The following is a 15,501-nucleotide window of genomic DNA, read 5'->3' as shown; positions in this document are numbered from 1 at the left end:
CTTGTGTGATTCTTTTTAAAACTCCTTTTATCTGTTTGATTTTTTCCCTTTTTAAAATTATTTTGGCAGCCCTTAGTAGTACAATTACACAAACAGGACATATTTTTGAGTTGGCAGTATAATACCAAAAAGAAAGAAAGGGGATTGTTATCAAAGTAGAATAGGAAAAGTCTGAAAAGTAGACCATTTTTAAAAGTGCTCTGATGTGTCTTTTTCATTTTTCTTTAAGCTTGGTGTTTGCTACGCCTCTGTGCTGTGCTCTGTTTCCGCAGAAAAGGTATGTATTTGTTACTCTTCAGAATGATCATGCGTTTTAACCTAAAAACAAGTTGCAGACACAGGTTCATTTCACTAGGAGGAAAGTTGAGTCTCAAAAAGATAAGGAAGCAGAGTCTCTAAAAGGAAGAGAGAGGCAGAAATTAAATGCACATCTATTTAATATCAAAACTCTCTTTGCCCAGCTCTTTGCTACTTGCTATGATTACATTTGAAAATGCTTTATTCTTGTGTAAGACCCAGGTTAACTCTGGTGCCAGTTTGCTCTTGTAAAAGTTTAAATATGATCCACTGATGTCCAGTCCATTGGCAAAGGCATCTATAAGGCAGAAATATTAGAATTTAAGTTCCAGCCCCAGGGAGAGCAACTGTATGTACTTAACTTTGGTTGGTATATTGGCTTTCCTTCTTCCTACTTGAGTTTTTTTTCCTTTTTTCCTTAAAAGCCTTATTGTGCATATATCTTTCATCACAAGTTGCCCTTGAATCCTGCCTTTGATGTAAGAACAGGATTAACCGGCATTAAATAGGCATAGATCTGAGGCTTCAGCCTTTTTCTGTCTAATGCCCAGGTGCAGAGGGGCAGCGCTGTGCTTCGTTGCTGGGATTCTGCTTCCAGTCCTGCCTTTGTCTTGTCCTTCATGGGCCGACAGGCCCCGCACAGATGGCCTTTAACACCCGAGGCTTTCCAGTGGCTTTGGGACGCGGCAGTCTCTTCTAGAACTGACTTCATCAGGTTCCCCATCTGATGAGACATCCGTCTTTTATCTGGTCTTTTGCTTGTCTCTGACCCCCACTGTTGTTAGCTGGGGACTTAAATTTCAAGGAGAGGGAACCTTTATCACCTTGACGCCCATAGTTAAGCCCCGCTTGGAGAGGGCAGGAGCTTCAGAACCTGTTGGGAAGCCCAATACAGATGAATTTGCTGAAGAGGAGCACTGTTTAATTGGGCGAACCCCAGAATCTCAGGGCTTCGGGTAAGGAAGGTTTGTTTCCTTAGTCTGCGGTACTGGAATATCAGTGTTCAGCACTTGGCCTTACACTCTGTGACTTAGGAGCATGGCGTTTGGGTCGAGAAGGATCTAACTTCAAATCTCAGCTGCACCTCTGGTTTCCTTATCTGTAAAATTAAGATAATACTTAACTTTCCAAGGTTTTATAAGGGTTAAAAATGCATAATGTCTGACCCAAAAATTAAGCACTAAGTCATAGCCATTATCATTGCCATTAGCAACATTATTTTAAAATTACCCAAGGTCTCCCTATATAGAAGAAAAAAAACAGCCACTGTTTTTTTCTATATTCATAATTTTTCTTTTTTTTGCATTATGTCTATAAATCTATATCCTATCTTTTTACCTCTTAGTTTACCACATCTCAACCATGGTGGTGGTGGTTTACTCACTAAGTCCTGTTTAAATCTTGCTACCACATGGACTGTAGTCTGCCAGGCTCCTCTGTCCATGGAATTCGCCGGGCAACACTGGAGCGTGTTGCCATTTCCTTCTCCAGGGGATCTTCCTGACCCAGGGATCTCCATTGCAGATGGATTCTTTACTGACTGAGCCACCAGGGAAGCCCACTCAAGTAAAGAATAATTCTTAAGAAACTAATTCCTAGTGTTACCAAACCCAAGTTCAGCAGCTTGCAGCTCAGAAGCCAGTAATTCAAGACACAGGTGTCAGTAGAAAGGAAAGATGCTTTACTCAGGGAGAAGGTGAACTCATGTCCAGAGACCAACTCCAAAGATTTTGCTCAGTTGTGACACTTTTTTTTTTTTGTTTCATGTAATACCTTTTATTTAAAAAAAAAAAAAAAACAACTTTTAATTTTTGTGTTGGAGTGTAGCCAGTTAGCAAAGTTGAGAGTTTCAGGTGAAGAGCAAAGGGACTCAGCCATACACATACATGTATCCATTCTCTCCCAAACTCCCCTCCCATCCAGGCTGCCATATAACGTTGAGCAGAGTTCCCTATGCTATACAGTAAGACCTTGTTGGTTATCCATTTTAAATATAGCGGAGTGTACGTGTCCATCCCATACTCTCTTAACTATCCCTTCTCCCCATCCTTCCCCCCAGCAACCGTAGGTTTTTTCTCTAAGTCTGTGAGTCTGCTCCTGTTTTTTAAGCAAATTCATTTGTATCGTTTCTTTTTAGATTCCACATATAAGGGATGTCATACGATATTTCTCCTTCTCTGTCAATCATGACAGTTTTTAAAGGAAAAAAAAGGGGAGGGGAAAGAATCTCAACGAACCACCTACTGTGTCTTCAGATGTTGTCTTGCCCGAATGATCTGCCTGCAGATTGCTTGGCAGGGGGCAGAGTAGGGGGTGGGTGTTGGGGATAGAGAGCTCGTCATTTTTTTTTAACTGCTTAATTCTTCATTCTTCTTTCTATCTAGGAAAAGAACAGGTTATTCAGGACAGCATAAGTCAGGAGTTAGGTTAAATTGCCTGGTGATCTCATTACTATTAAGATTAGAGGGGAACAGAAATGGGCAAATAGGAAAGGGGCACATGAGCTTTCCATAACAGAAAGTCAACAGTTTTGCTGGCCAGTTTTTCTTCATCCTCTTATATATTAAGTATGCATTCATAATGAAAAAATAAGCTTTAATACATGGACTTCCCTGGTGGCTCAGACGGTCAAGCGTCTGTCTACAATGTGGGAGACCCGGGTTCGATCCCTGGGTCCGGAAGATCCCCTGGAGAAGGAAATGGCAATCCACTCCAGTACTATTGCCTGGAAAATCCCATGGACAGAGGAGCCTGGTAGGCTACAGTCCATGGGGTCGCAAAGAGTCGGACACGACTGAGCAACTTAAAACATTCAGGTACATTTTTTACATGCACAAAGCAAAGACTTACAGTGGTCCTTCTCAGTAGTGTGACTACAAGAGATGTTTTTTCTCATATATTTTCATATTTTCTAAAAGTTCAGAATATATATCATTATACAGTGGACAGAAGCACATTAATGCAAGTGAATTTTTAGTGCTAAAAATTCCACTGAATGTGTGTGTCTTTTTCTCATGAATTGTGAACATTTATGTTATTTCTCTTAGGAAGTATCCTGACCACAGATTACTTTCCGATACATCAGGGTCTGAGAGTGTGATTACCATACCTCCTTGCCAGCGATAAGTGGTTTTTAAAGCTTTCAGTAAGATGAGAGATCAAAAGGGATCTGATGGTCCCTTTCTTTCTTATTTAGTGATAGTTTCCTGGGACACGAAGCATTTTTCAGACAGGGCTCTTACACCAGTCGGGGTGAACGGGGGTCCTTGCTTTCCTCTCCTCAGGTTCGAATTTCCACCATCTGTGGGATGACCCTGTCATTTTCTCCCTTCTCCCAGTTCCATGTCTGTGACAAGCTTGGAGGCCGAGCTGCAAGCCAGGATCCGAGAGACCTACCCTGAATTACGGCGTGTGTACTTTAACAAGGGGTTATAAAGCAGGTTAAGAAGCATCTTCAGAGGAGCCTGCCTGCCGCGAGCCTGGTGTACCCAAGTTGGAGAGGAATAACCTGGGCGGCTGGGTTCTCTCAGTGAAGAAACCTTTTAAAGACCCATAGAAGCCTTTAGAGTCCAGCTGCTACTTACGCCACAGCCCCTGGGGGTGGTCCAGGTGCCTCACCTGCCAGCCCCCGCCCCTTACATTTGAATCATGCTATGATTTACAGACACCCTTCCTGTAGCTTTTATAGTCACTGTTTTTTCAAAGACAATGTCCTGACTCACACCCAGAGTTTTCCAGAGTACTGCTAGGCATAGAGTTAGATGTTCAGTATATTGATTGTCAGTCAGTGAAAAGGAAATCATACTGAAATTTTATCCCACCCTTGTTTCAAATCAAGGAGAGCTGAGTAGTGAGTTGAGAAAACTCAAAAGCCCTGAGGCTAAACTGTAACAAAAAAAAAGACTCGTAAATATTAAGGACAGTTTGCTTTTCTGCCCACGTTGGGCAGGAGGCAACTGAAGTAGAAGATGAATGTTTTGGATTTGTAGGATAAAAGCTCCTTCATAAACCTCCTGAAAGTCAAAGTAATAGACAAGTGTGATGCATGGAGGCTGCTGTCAATATCTGTAAGCTTTCCTATTGCTGGTGGCTTTCTTTGATTGAATTTTAAATTTACTCTGTTTTGTATTCTTATGAAGATGTTAATCTTACCTTGCACTTGTTGACTTTATATTCAGTCATTTAAATCAACTAATTAAGTAACTGAAATGCACAAATGTCAAATTTGGGGAGTATATTCAAAACCAGCACTATATGACTGGGTTGAATCTGGCTTTTTTTTTAGAATTAAGAGAATGGTCTCATCTACCTACATCTCTTTTCTTGTCCTATAAGATTTCTTTGGCTTTCAGAAAGCTACAGAAATGATGTGTATGTGAATCATTGACTCAATGGATTTTACTTGAATGTTTGTATATTACATTCCACCCTGTTGGAAAATAACCAGCCCAGGGACCACTGTTTACATCACCTGTCTTGGTTTCACAAGTAACATATTCAATGTAACTGAGATTATGCTGTAATTTATAGAGGTTCAGAGGCATATGGGAGGTGGTTATTTCAGTAAGTGTAGACCACTCAGTACGATGTGTAATAGAGACCTGTAAGTGGAAACACACGTAGAAACTAGTTTGGGCAGGTTTTTGCTGGCGATGTGAGCAGACTGAATTTCCTTATAAAAGCAGAACGGTGCGCCTCGTGTCTGTGCTTCTCTTTTCTCTGAAACGTTGAGTGGGCCTGAGGCTGGGCTACTCTGGGCCCTCCTGTGTGCTGCCAGAACCCTCTCACGGAGGTTTTCTGTCTTAAGCCATTTGAAGCAAAAGAGCTGCCCCGTGACATTCTGACCTTGGACATCTTTTGTTGCCATTTTTGCTTCGCTTTAAAAATTGGTAAAAGCTAGAAATTTGAGCCCGAGCTCCACGAGGTGCTTACAGGGCACTTTTAACAAGAAACTGAGGCAGCTCGAAGGGCTTCCCCAGTGGCTTAGATGGCAAAGAGTCTGCCTGCAATGCAGGAGGCTTGGGCTTGATCCCTGGGTCAGGAAGATCCCCTGGAGAAGGCAATGGCAACCCACTCCAGTACTCTTGCCTGGAGAATCCCATGGACAGAGGAGCCTGGCGGGCTGCAGTGCATGGAGTCGCACAGAATCAGACACGACTGAGTGACTAACACTTTCACATTCAAGGCCCTGAAGCCTCCACCCCCCACCCCCCGCCCCCACTAACCTCACAATTCTTAGCCTTGGATAACTGGCAGCTCCACGTTAGTCTTAACCTTCACTGGAAATTGAATGACTGGTTGGAAGATTGGCAAACTAACCAAACGTTTAATGCACACCAGGATGAGACGGCCAGAGCCTCATGACAGAAGGGACCATGAGCCTGGAGATGTGTCTTTTAAAGTGTTATCTGCTGATTTTTGATGCTTTTATAGAGAAATACTAACTGTAGAGTTGAATCATGGTTTATCAAAAGGAACAAAATGAACCAAGGTTGGCAGTCTTTGCTGATCTCTTAGGAATACCTTTTCTGGAGAAAAGTTCACATGAAGTGCAATAAGCTTGTAAAGGTAAATAGTTATTAATATTTTGGGTAACATAACGAATTATAAGTATGAGCTGACTGGCAGCTTTTATTTCAGTATTAGCACAGTGTCTAGCCAGTGTTGGAGTCCGTGTATTATTTCATTTCAACCAGATGAAATGTTAAATAAACTCAGAATGAAAATAAACCCTCTCTTTTATTTGTATGTAAAGGACGAAGCAGTTTTTATGTTATAGTCAACGGTACCTTTCATTCAGACTTCATACTGGGTACTGCCAGTAACTCCTTATTAATCAGGTAATACATTTCTAGTTTTGGCTACCAGTTTTCCACTTTCTTGAACCCCACAGAGGCACCCAGCACCCGCCATGAGCCCCACAGTGTAAATTCCAGGAACATGCATTATGACACAGGGGGATGAGATTCTGCCTTTGGCCTTGGTGACTAACACCCTTGCACGTGATGCTGAGGTCACTTGGCTTTTGTATTGTTCGTCAGATCCTAACATGGAACTCGCGTTTGCCATAGTTCACAGAGAAAATATACATCTAACCCAGGATCTGGGGAGTGCCTTTTAACAGACGTGATAAAGAACTGAGCGTTTTACCCTCCTTGGTCACATCTCTGCACCTGTTTTACTACTGGCACTCTGTTCGTCACTTAAATCATGGAGATATATTCGAGATATAGTTTAGGAGTCAGATACAGCCAGTACAATCTTGATTGTACCTACTGTTAAAATACATGTATTCGGGCTACTGACATTCTTTGTGACCTTCAGTTTTATTGATTTGGATCGTTTGGACAGAATAATTGGATCTGCCTCATAAAGCTGTTGTAAACAGGATAACTCCAGTACAGAGCTTCACTTATTGCCCGGCACGCTCAATGGATTGTTCATCATATATTTGTTTAAAAACACTGGATGTGCATTCAAAATGCCAGTGTATCAATATACTGGTAAGATTTCAGAATCCCAGCAACTTCCCCAGAGACAACCCACAACCTCACTAAAAATAGCAGATTAAAATGGTCACAGGGAGACACTTGAATCCATGCTTTTAAAGTCCCTAACACAGCTTTGCCTAAATGAGACAGAGGTAGGGAAAGTTTCTGCACACAGATGAGAAAGCCGGGGTTTCGATAGTACAAGCTCAAGACTGGTCCCAGTCGCTTGAAAACGATAGTGGCAGCCAAGGTCTGACATCCAAAGCTACAATCAGAATGCTCTAATAAAATTAGTTTTTCAGAATTCGTGTATTCTCATGCATTCAGAATTTCACTGAAAGCCAAAGAAAAGGTTATGTTTGGTAGCAATGATACAAGGATCGCTTAAACTCTAGATATTCAAAGTGTGGTCCCAGCAACATCCAGGTTTGTTAGAAACGCAAGTTCTTGGGCCTCAGCGTCTGCAGAAACAGAAGCCCCAAGATTCCTGCACACGTCACAGCTGGAGAAGGTCTGCCGTGCCACATCCCCGCTGCTCCCAAAGACCCAAGTTTCCCTCGGTCAGTTTCAGGTCGACTTCAGATACTCTGAATGTGTGTATCCACCCCTCACCAGACTCCAAGGAAGCTTGCAGCCTCAACGCTGACAGTCTTAGGGACACGATCAACACGCTTGCACTTTCTACTTTGTCCACGGCCACAGCGCCGTCCCCTGAAACGCGTGGCCCCCGCCAACCTGTGATTATCCGGCTCATTCTAGAATTCGGGTTCTTTCCAGGAATCTGAAGAAGGGTCCTCACATGTCCAATTTCCAGTTGTGGAGAAGAATCCACCTGGTGTCACTGAGAGGTCATCCCCAGGATGTGGAAAGAACAAGGAATCTGAAGGTTTCTAGGAACAGAGCTGGAAGTGGACGTTACCGCTGGGAATCGAGAGGCAAGATGGCTGGGACCATCCAGGTTGTAGCCATTGTTCCTGAGCCAACCCAGCTGTCACTGAGGACCCCGCTGCCCCTGGAGCTTCTGGCGCAGAAGGAGCACTCAAGACAATCCACAGAGGGCTTGTTGAACCCTTGGGGAGCCCGTGATATGCCCAGTCTTCAAGAGAAGGAACGAGGCTCAGAAAAGAGGCCTGATTCGTCTAACGTCACGTGGGAGCCAAACTGCCACCTCAGTCCAGGCCTGTCAAACCCGAATGTCTGCCACTGTGCTTCCCAGCTTTTCCATCAACAGGCATAATGAGAACTAGCTTTGGTATAGTAAATCACAATCTTCAGCATGTTTTTTTTCCTGCATACATTACTCCTTGTAATACCCCCAAGAGGTTCCTGTGAGCATCGTCTCCATTAAAAAGATGGGGAAACTATCTTGAAGAGGTGAAATCACTTACCACAAACCAAACATGGTAAATTCACAGGACTGTAAAAGATGTACTCACGTTCCCACATAAACCCCCACAAACAAGGTTTGTAGAGTATACAAATTCAAATAAGCTCCGAGCCAAGGTGAAAGGCAGGCCCACAGGTCATTTGCAGATGGGATTCCGTATTAGAGTAACGCGAGCAGTGATTCTCAAAGGATGGTGCCCGGGCCAGCAGCGTCAGCGTCGCCAGACCTGCATGTTCTCGGGCCCTTTCTGTTGTGCTGAGTCAGACACTAAGGGGACTGCCAATGAGCCCTCTGAGTGCCATGACACAGCCCTCTCAAACTTGAGCACCATCAGGCGGATGTTGGGATGGATGCTAGAGTTGGGCTCAGCTCCATTCTAGGAACCGAGGAAGCGTAAAGTGGTCTGACCCTGTTTCCTAATCTGTAAAGTGAAGTTAATACTGCTTCCCTCATTGACGGATTGGGAGGATTCAATGAGAATTAACTAACCGACAACCCTGGGACCTCTCTGGTTAAGACTGTGCTTCCAATGCAGGGGTGTGGGTTTGATCCCTAGCCAGGGGACTAAGATCCCACACGCCTTGCAGCACAGACAGGAGATCAAAAATAAAATCAATGGACAGCACTTAGCCTGGTGTCTGGCACAGAGCACACTCAGCACATTGTAGCTGAATTTATATGATCCCCAGGGCCGGGAGTCTGACAGCGCTGTTGGTGATCCTCAGGACCGCTGGTGGGTGTCCAAATTTTCCTCTAAGATAGCTTGGCAGTATTTATCAAAGCTTATAAAAACACACACCCTCCTTAAAGCAATTTCACTTCTAAAAATTAATCCCCCAGGTGAATACACTCAGATTCACAGGAGGCCTGGCTACTCCTGGGAGCCTTATGAATGCAATGGTCGAGGAAGGTGAAGGAAAGGGGAGGTTGGAGAATGTTTTCAGAAACTGCCAGGAAGAAAAAAAAAGTGTATGTCATTATCAGGTAATCCAAAGTATAAGAGTAAATTTTCCCTGGGGAAAAATTCTTTTAATTTCTGAATTGGATTTTTGCAAGAGAAATAATAATTGATTATCAAAAATATAAAGTAATTTGGAAAGAAATGCTCTCTCTGGATAGTGCGATTTTAAGTAATGTAAAATTTTTCTCCTTTATGCCTTTCTAGTTTTCCGTTTTTTCTTCTGCTTCTGAACTCAACATGTTCAATACTTTAAAAAACAAGAACAATAACTATAGATTATAGACCCAGTTTTGTAATAAAAAATGCATTGATACGTACAGAAAGATATATACCACAATGGTTAAAAGTTGGTGTCTATGGATTTACAGGGAAACTTTATTTTCTTTGCAATTTTCTGTTTCTCCGATTTTCTGGAATGCTCCTACATTGGTTCTATTGATAAAATCAGAAAGTTCGGGCCGTCAGTGGCCTCAGCTCAGACTCGGAAGAGGGTGCCTCTCAGCTCCCAAGCCCTGGGATTACCGAGCCAGTCATCGACCCTCCCCTGGATTCCAGCTCCCGGCTAGAAATAAAGGAAACAGAATCTGCCTTCTGAGACTAACCTGGACCTGTGGTTTCAGCGCTCCAGACCAGAGAGAGCCGCAGCGCCTAGAGACGCCGCCAGGGGGCAGCATAGCCTGCAAGATCGCGCGGTTGGAACCCGCCGATCCCCAGAACGGCCGGCAGAGGACGCAAGGCCACAAACTGCGGCCTGGGAACGTGCATCTCTGGATTTCGGAGGCTAGGTCGGGAGGATGATGCAGGAAGCTTCGAGAAGGACGTGCTGCCTCGGAAGCTGGGAAAATGAGGAGACAAGCAGGAATGGAGTCATCCCCTGGGGTTTATTGTGCCCAGCGCCTGATTCCCAACGGGAGGAGTCAGAGCTGAGCCCAGAACCACTGGGGGCTGGAGTCTGTCCCTGCCCTCGGGCCATCGCACCTGGCCCTGGACGAGGAGCCCTGAAGCCAGCTTGGAGAGGGGAGCTGGGACGCGGGAGGGCTTTAAGGAATGGTATCTCAGCTGATACTGGGAAGAGGAGTACAGATTTTTCACTGGGCGGAGAAAAGGGGCGGGGAGAAGACGCCGGCTTCTCCTACAGGAAAGGCTTCACCTTACCATGAAAAGACCTGGAAGCCCGGGAAAGTGTGGCTGAGTGGTGTGTGCAAGGGAGGGGAATTTGGGGAAAATGCCGCCAGTATCTCAGGATTATGAGGGCCCTTCAGTACCCAGTGACGGAGTGCCGGCTTCATCCTGAGAGCAGTCAGTCCCTCTGCAAGTGTTTGTCCAGGGGAGGAGCAGCAGCCACACCCTCACTCGGCCACTTACTGCTTGTCTGTGTGGCATCAGCCAGATCCCCTCTCTGAGCCTCAGTGCTCTCATCTGTAAAATGGAGACAATAAAACCTACATCACGGTCTTGCTGTGAAGCTTAAAATGGATAAATGGAGAGCCTGAAGTCATGACTTTCCTTCCCCTGCCCTTTCATCTCTCTGCAGTAAAGCAAATAGAAAAGGCAGACCAGCAAGCCCTAATTTACAGTGTCACAGTGACAGCTCGGCGAGCATGACTAGGCCAGGGGAGTCGTCCCAGCTAGTTTCTAGGGACCAGGAAATCATTTCATCCTGTGTGATTGCAATCAAGAACAAGTTCTTTCGTCTTATTCCCGTTTATAATGAAAATGTATTTTAATCATGTGCAGTCTCCAAGAAAGATGGTAGCAGGAGAGAACAGTGCTTTTGATAAGAAAAAGCTAAAAATAGAGATGAAGATGTCGATTCTATTGAAATTCCAAAGGATGCCAAACTCTGAATAATGATTTTGGTCCAGAAGGTAGGAGGGGGCACTGCTGGGAACCCTTTCCCCGCCGTGGAACCACTTCAGGTGCAGCAAGAGAAGGGCTGTGCAGCTTTCTGGCTGGGCGGCGTGGGTGCAGATGGCTGAAATGAGAAAGAAAGAAAAAGTTTTCTTCCAACAGCCTTCTCACCAGCAGGGTGACTCACATCTGTAAATCCAGTGATGATGACCTGAGGAGGAGGAAGAGGGTGCTGTTACTGAAAAAGAAGCTGAAACGGAATTTTGCTTCAGCTTCCCGGAGCTCCTCTGTAAGACAAAATCTGGACAACGGGGAAAACAAAACAAAGAAACCCCAGGCTAAGTAGAGCCTGACAATAAAAATGGAGGGAGGAAGAGGGTAAGTCTGGACAGAAAGCTGCCTGGACCAGCTGTGGGCAGTAGCTTTCAAGTCTGAGAGTTGAAAGCTGGGCGGGGTGGGGGTTGGGGGCGGGTTTGCGGGGAGAGGGTGCCAAGGGACAGCACATGCGGAGCTCCCATCCTTGAAACTACACATTGAGAGCACACCCCAGTCTGGGGGGAGGACAGGGTCTCTCCCCTTTCCTTCACTGCAGCATCATCTGAAGAGCCTCTCACAAGTCCCACTGCTTAGGCCCATCCAAGCCGATCACATCCCAACATTCAGAGGTGGCCTGGGAATCGGCATTTTAGGCTTCCCAGGCCTTGGGTTCTGAGTGCGGCCGGGACTGAGAACGGTTGTTCTCAGGATTGAGGAGTACACGGAAGTGTTTCCATGGCTTTGGAGGTACGGGAGTTGGGGGGATGGGGGGCGAGGGGACGGGGACGAGGTTGATGCCCAGCAGTGACTTGGGGTTCAGCAGGGAGCTAGGCGTGAGGGCGTGCCATCATTTAAATGCACTCGACCCCCCAGGAGCCGCTGTGACAGACAGGGGGGCTCACAGTCGCTGAGCAGTCGTTTTCCCCTATCACCACCTCGTTCACTCTCACAGCACCCTGTCAGTGAACTGTGACTCTAGTGGCCACCACGTCACCGGTGAAACGGCAGCCTTTCAGGCCCTTGCCAGGGACCAGGGACCGGCAGGGCGAAGGGAGGCAGGGCGCTCCCGGCCCCAGACCCGCCGCTCAGCCCGCCGGCCTTCGCGGCGAGGGGACGAGCCCGCCTTCTGACCCCGGGGTACAAGGGGACCCAGACCGTCGCTGGACGCCCACAGCAGACGTCCGCAGGAGCGCAGCAGCGCGGGAGTTCTGGAGAACGTGGGTCTGCAGAGCTTGCAGCGTGAGTGGAGTGATGAGGCTCCTGGAGCCCCGCAGGGAGCTCTATTCCGGGCACGCAGCTGCCTCCTCCAGCCTTTCCCACCCGCATCCCCGCTCCGGCAGGTTCCCCCGGCACGCCTCCTCCTTCAGCCATCTTTTCTGCCTCAACCTCTCTGACCTCAGAAGCTCTTTCTTTTCACTACCAAAATAGTACATGTTCATAAGGACAAACTAAGATGACACAGAAATGTGTACAGTGATCGCTTCCTTCTTTCTAATCCCAGCCCCAGCCCTGCCTTCTTCGGGGGTTGGGGTAACTGCCTTGTATTGATCTGTACTCATCCGGGGCTTCCCTGACGTTAGTTGGTGAAGAATCAGCCTGCAATGCAGGAGACTGCAGTTAGGTTCCTGGGTGGGGAAGATCCGCTGAAGAAGGGATAGGCTCCCACTCCAGTATTCTTGGGCTTCCCTTGTATGGCTCAGCTGGTAAAGAATCTGCTGGAATATTGCAGCAGATCCCCTGGAGAAGGGAAAGGCTACCCATTCCAGTATTCTGGCCTAGAGAATTCCATGGACTGTATTCCATGGGACTAGAATTCCATGGGGTCGCAAAGAGCTGGACACCACTGATTGACCTTCACTTTCATCTGGACTTTACATAGTATGCCATTGACTGTAATTGTGTTCAGGCTCCCCAGTTGGCACTAGTGTGGAATCTGCCTGCCAATGCAGGAGACTTAAAAGATGCACATTCTATCCCTGGGTTGGAAAGATCCCCTGGAGGTGGGCATAGCAACCCACTCCAGTGTTCTTGCCTGGAGAACCCTATGGACAGAGGAGTTTGATGGGCTGTGGGCCATAAGGTTGCAAAGACTGAAACACAAATGAAGCGACTTAGCACATAAGTATATTTTGTTTGACTTTGTACAAATGAAATACACATATTCCCCTACAACTTCATTTTTCCCCTTAAAATTTTCTTATTTTTTAGGTAATATTTATAGCTCTTCCTCATTCTTGCTAAGAGCCTCATAGAAGTCTGAAGCAGTAATTCCTATAATTTATTAATCATTCCTCTGTTGATAGACATTTCTGTTATTTCCACATTTTTGCTACTACTGAAAAAATAAAAACTTCTGTCCTGAATACGCTTGTGCAAAGATTTATATTGTTATGCCGTTGTTTCTCTGATAGAGGTTCCTATAAGTGAGATGAGTTAGGTCCTAGGAGCATTTAAATTTTTGGTGGTGATGATCAAAGCCAGCTGTATTTAGCATTTATTTTGATGTGCATGATAAGCACAGTTTATTCATTATCCCATTTTAGCCTCTTATCAACTCTATAAGATAAATTCTATTATTAGCCTCATTTTTCACACAATAAATTGAGACCTAGAACGGCTGACCCCCTTGCCCCAAATCCCACAAAGATCATATGGATTGTCCTCCAAAAGGTTATTTCACTCTAGCAGTAAAGGCCCACACCTTCCCCAACACAGAATATAATTGTCTATTTAAGAACTAAAAATCTAAAGGTAACTTTTAAAAAACTTCATTTTGTTCCTATCCCTGCCTCCTCCCCCTTTGACCTTTCATGGGCCTGATGCCTGTCGGTCCCTTTGCTCTGCTACTGTCTACACAGCCCTTAGGCGCCGATGCTCTGGGTACACTGCTGTTCAGTCCCCACATCAAACCTATGCGATAGGAACCAATCATCCTCCTTTCATAGATGAGGAAACTGAGGAGCAAAAAGGTCATGTGACTCCCCTGGGGGTCAAGGTCAATGGGAGCAGGAGCGAGGCTTGGACTCGGAGACAGTGTCTGCACCCCTTCCACAGCTTGCCATCGTTTGCACTGCTCCGTCCTCTCTCCTGAACACTTCCAGGCTCTCATTACCTCCTGAGTTTTAAAAACACACTTTCCATCTTGGAATCTGTCCAGTTGGGAAATGATGCTTCCTGGTAATCTGGTCCTAAATTCCTTAGCAAAAGCTGCAGTGAAAGGCTTGTCCTTGGTGAAGTCCCACCAGAAGTTCCATCTTGGAGATGTGAACCAGATGGTGGAAAGGAGAGAGCCCCATGTGCACAGAGCCGGGGGACTGCCTAGGTCTCCCCAAGATCTGCAGCCACAAAGACCAGAGACCTCAGTTCTGGAGATGCTACAGTTTAGAGAAAGAGCCAGGTTGGCTGACCCCTTGCATCAGAAGTGCACCTCCAACCTACACTGTTGGTGGCAATGTAAATTGGTACAGCCAGTGTGAAAAACAGCATGGAGGTTTCTCAAAAAACTAAAAATAGAGTTATCATATGATCCAGCACTTTCACTCCTAGGCCTATATCAGGGAAAAAAAAAAAAGAACTCTAATTTGAATAGATACATGCTTCCCAATGTTCATAGCAGCATTATTTACAGTTGCCAAGATATGGAAGCAACTGTCCATCAACAGATGAATGGATAAAGATGTGGTGTACATACTGCTGCTGCTAAGTCGCTTCAGTCGTGTCCGACTCTGTGCGACCCCACAGACGGCAGCCCACCAGGCTCCTCCGTCCCTGGGATTCTCCAGGCAAGAACACTGGAGTGGGTTGCCATTTCCTTCTCCAATGCATGAAAGTGAGAAGTCAAAGTGAAGTCGCGCAGTCGTGTCCAACTCTTCACGACCCCATGGACTGCAGCCTACCAGGCTCCTCTATCCATAGGATTTTCCAGGCAAGAGTACTGGAGTGGGGTGCCATTGCCTTCTCCTCAGCCATAAAACAGAATGAAATTTTGCCATTTGCAACAACGTGGATGGATTTGGAGGGTATTATGCTAAGTGAATAAGACAGAGAAAGGCAAATACTGTAAGATCTCACTTATATATGGAATCTAAAAAATACAACTAGTGAATATAAAAAAAATGAAGAAGACTAGAACGAAAAAGAGAGAGAAAGAGAAGGAAGGAAAGAAAGAATGACGTGGGTGGTTCAAAGCATGGTGGCTGCCCCACCGTAGACAGGACACTTTACCCGCCCCTCTTGTTCTAGGAGGCCCACCAGCAGTCAAGCAGACAGAGGATGGCTGAGAGAACTCACTCCTTTATGACTCTAAAAGTAGTGAAGTGAAAGTGTTAGTTTTCAGTCGTGTCCGACTCCGTAGCCCACCAGGCTCCTCTGTCCATGGGATTCTCCAGGCAAGAACACTGGAGTGGGTAGCCATACCCTTCTCCAGGGGATGTTCCCCACCCAGGGACTAAACCTGGGTCTCCTGCACTGCAGGCAGA

General features: G+C 45.9%; 1 protein-coding gene and 1 long non-coding RNA gene across 6 annotated transcripts in view; one reads left to right on the top strand and one right to left on the bottom strand.

The window, feature by feature from the left end:
• Nucleotides 1-4,989, top strand: part of SFXN1 (sideroflexin 1) — a 61,726-nt gene extending 56,737 nt beyond the window's left edge. For both annotated transcript variants that reach the window (XM_019968055.2, XM_019968054.2), the window contains 2 exons: nt 230-277; nt 3,636-4,989. In XM_019968055.2, coding sequence (XP_019823614.1) covers nt 230-277; nt 3,636-3,698 — 111 coding nt within the window. In that variant the 3' untranslated portion in view covers nt 3,699-4,989. The remainder of the gene's footprint in view (nt 1-229; nt 278-3,635) is intronic.
• Nucleotides 2,045-15,501, bottom strand: part of LOC139185185 (uncharacterized) — a 67,465-nt gene continuing 54,008 nt past the window's right edge. For 3 of the 4 annotated variants that reach the window (XR_011568705.1, XR_011568708.1, XR_011568707.1), the window contains exon 2: nt 2,045-11,111. This is a non-coding gene — a long non-coding RNA (uncharacterized lncRNA). The remainder of the gene's footprint in view (nt 11,112-15,501) is intronic. The other variant, XR_011568706.1, reaches the window with a different exon arrangement.

The sequence above is a fragment of the Bos indicus genome, chromosome 10, assembly GCF_029378745.1.
Source record: "Bos indicus isolate NIAB-ARS_2022 breed Sahiwal x Tharparkar chromosome 10, NIAB-ARS_B.indTharparkar_mat_pri_1.0, whole genome shotgun sequence".
NCBI lineage: Eukaryota > Metazoa > Chordata > Mammalia > Artiodactyla > Bovidae > Bos > Bos indicus.
This window is presented reverse-complemented; position numbering and strand designations above follow the sequence as displayed.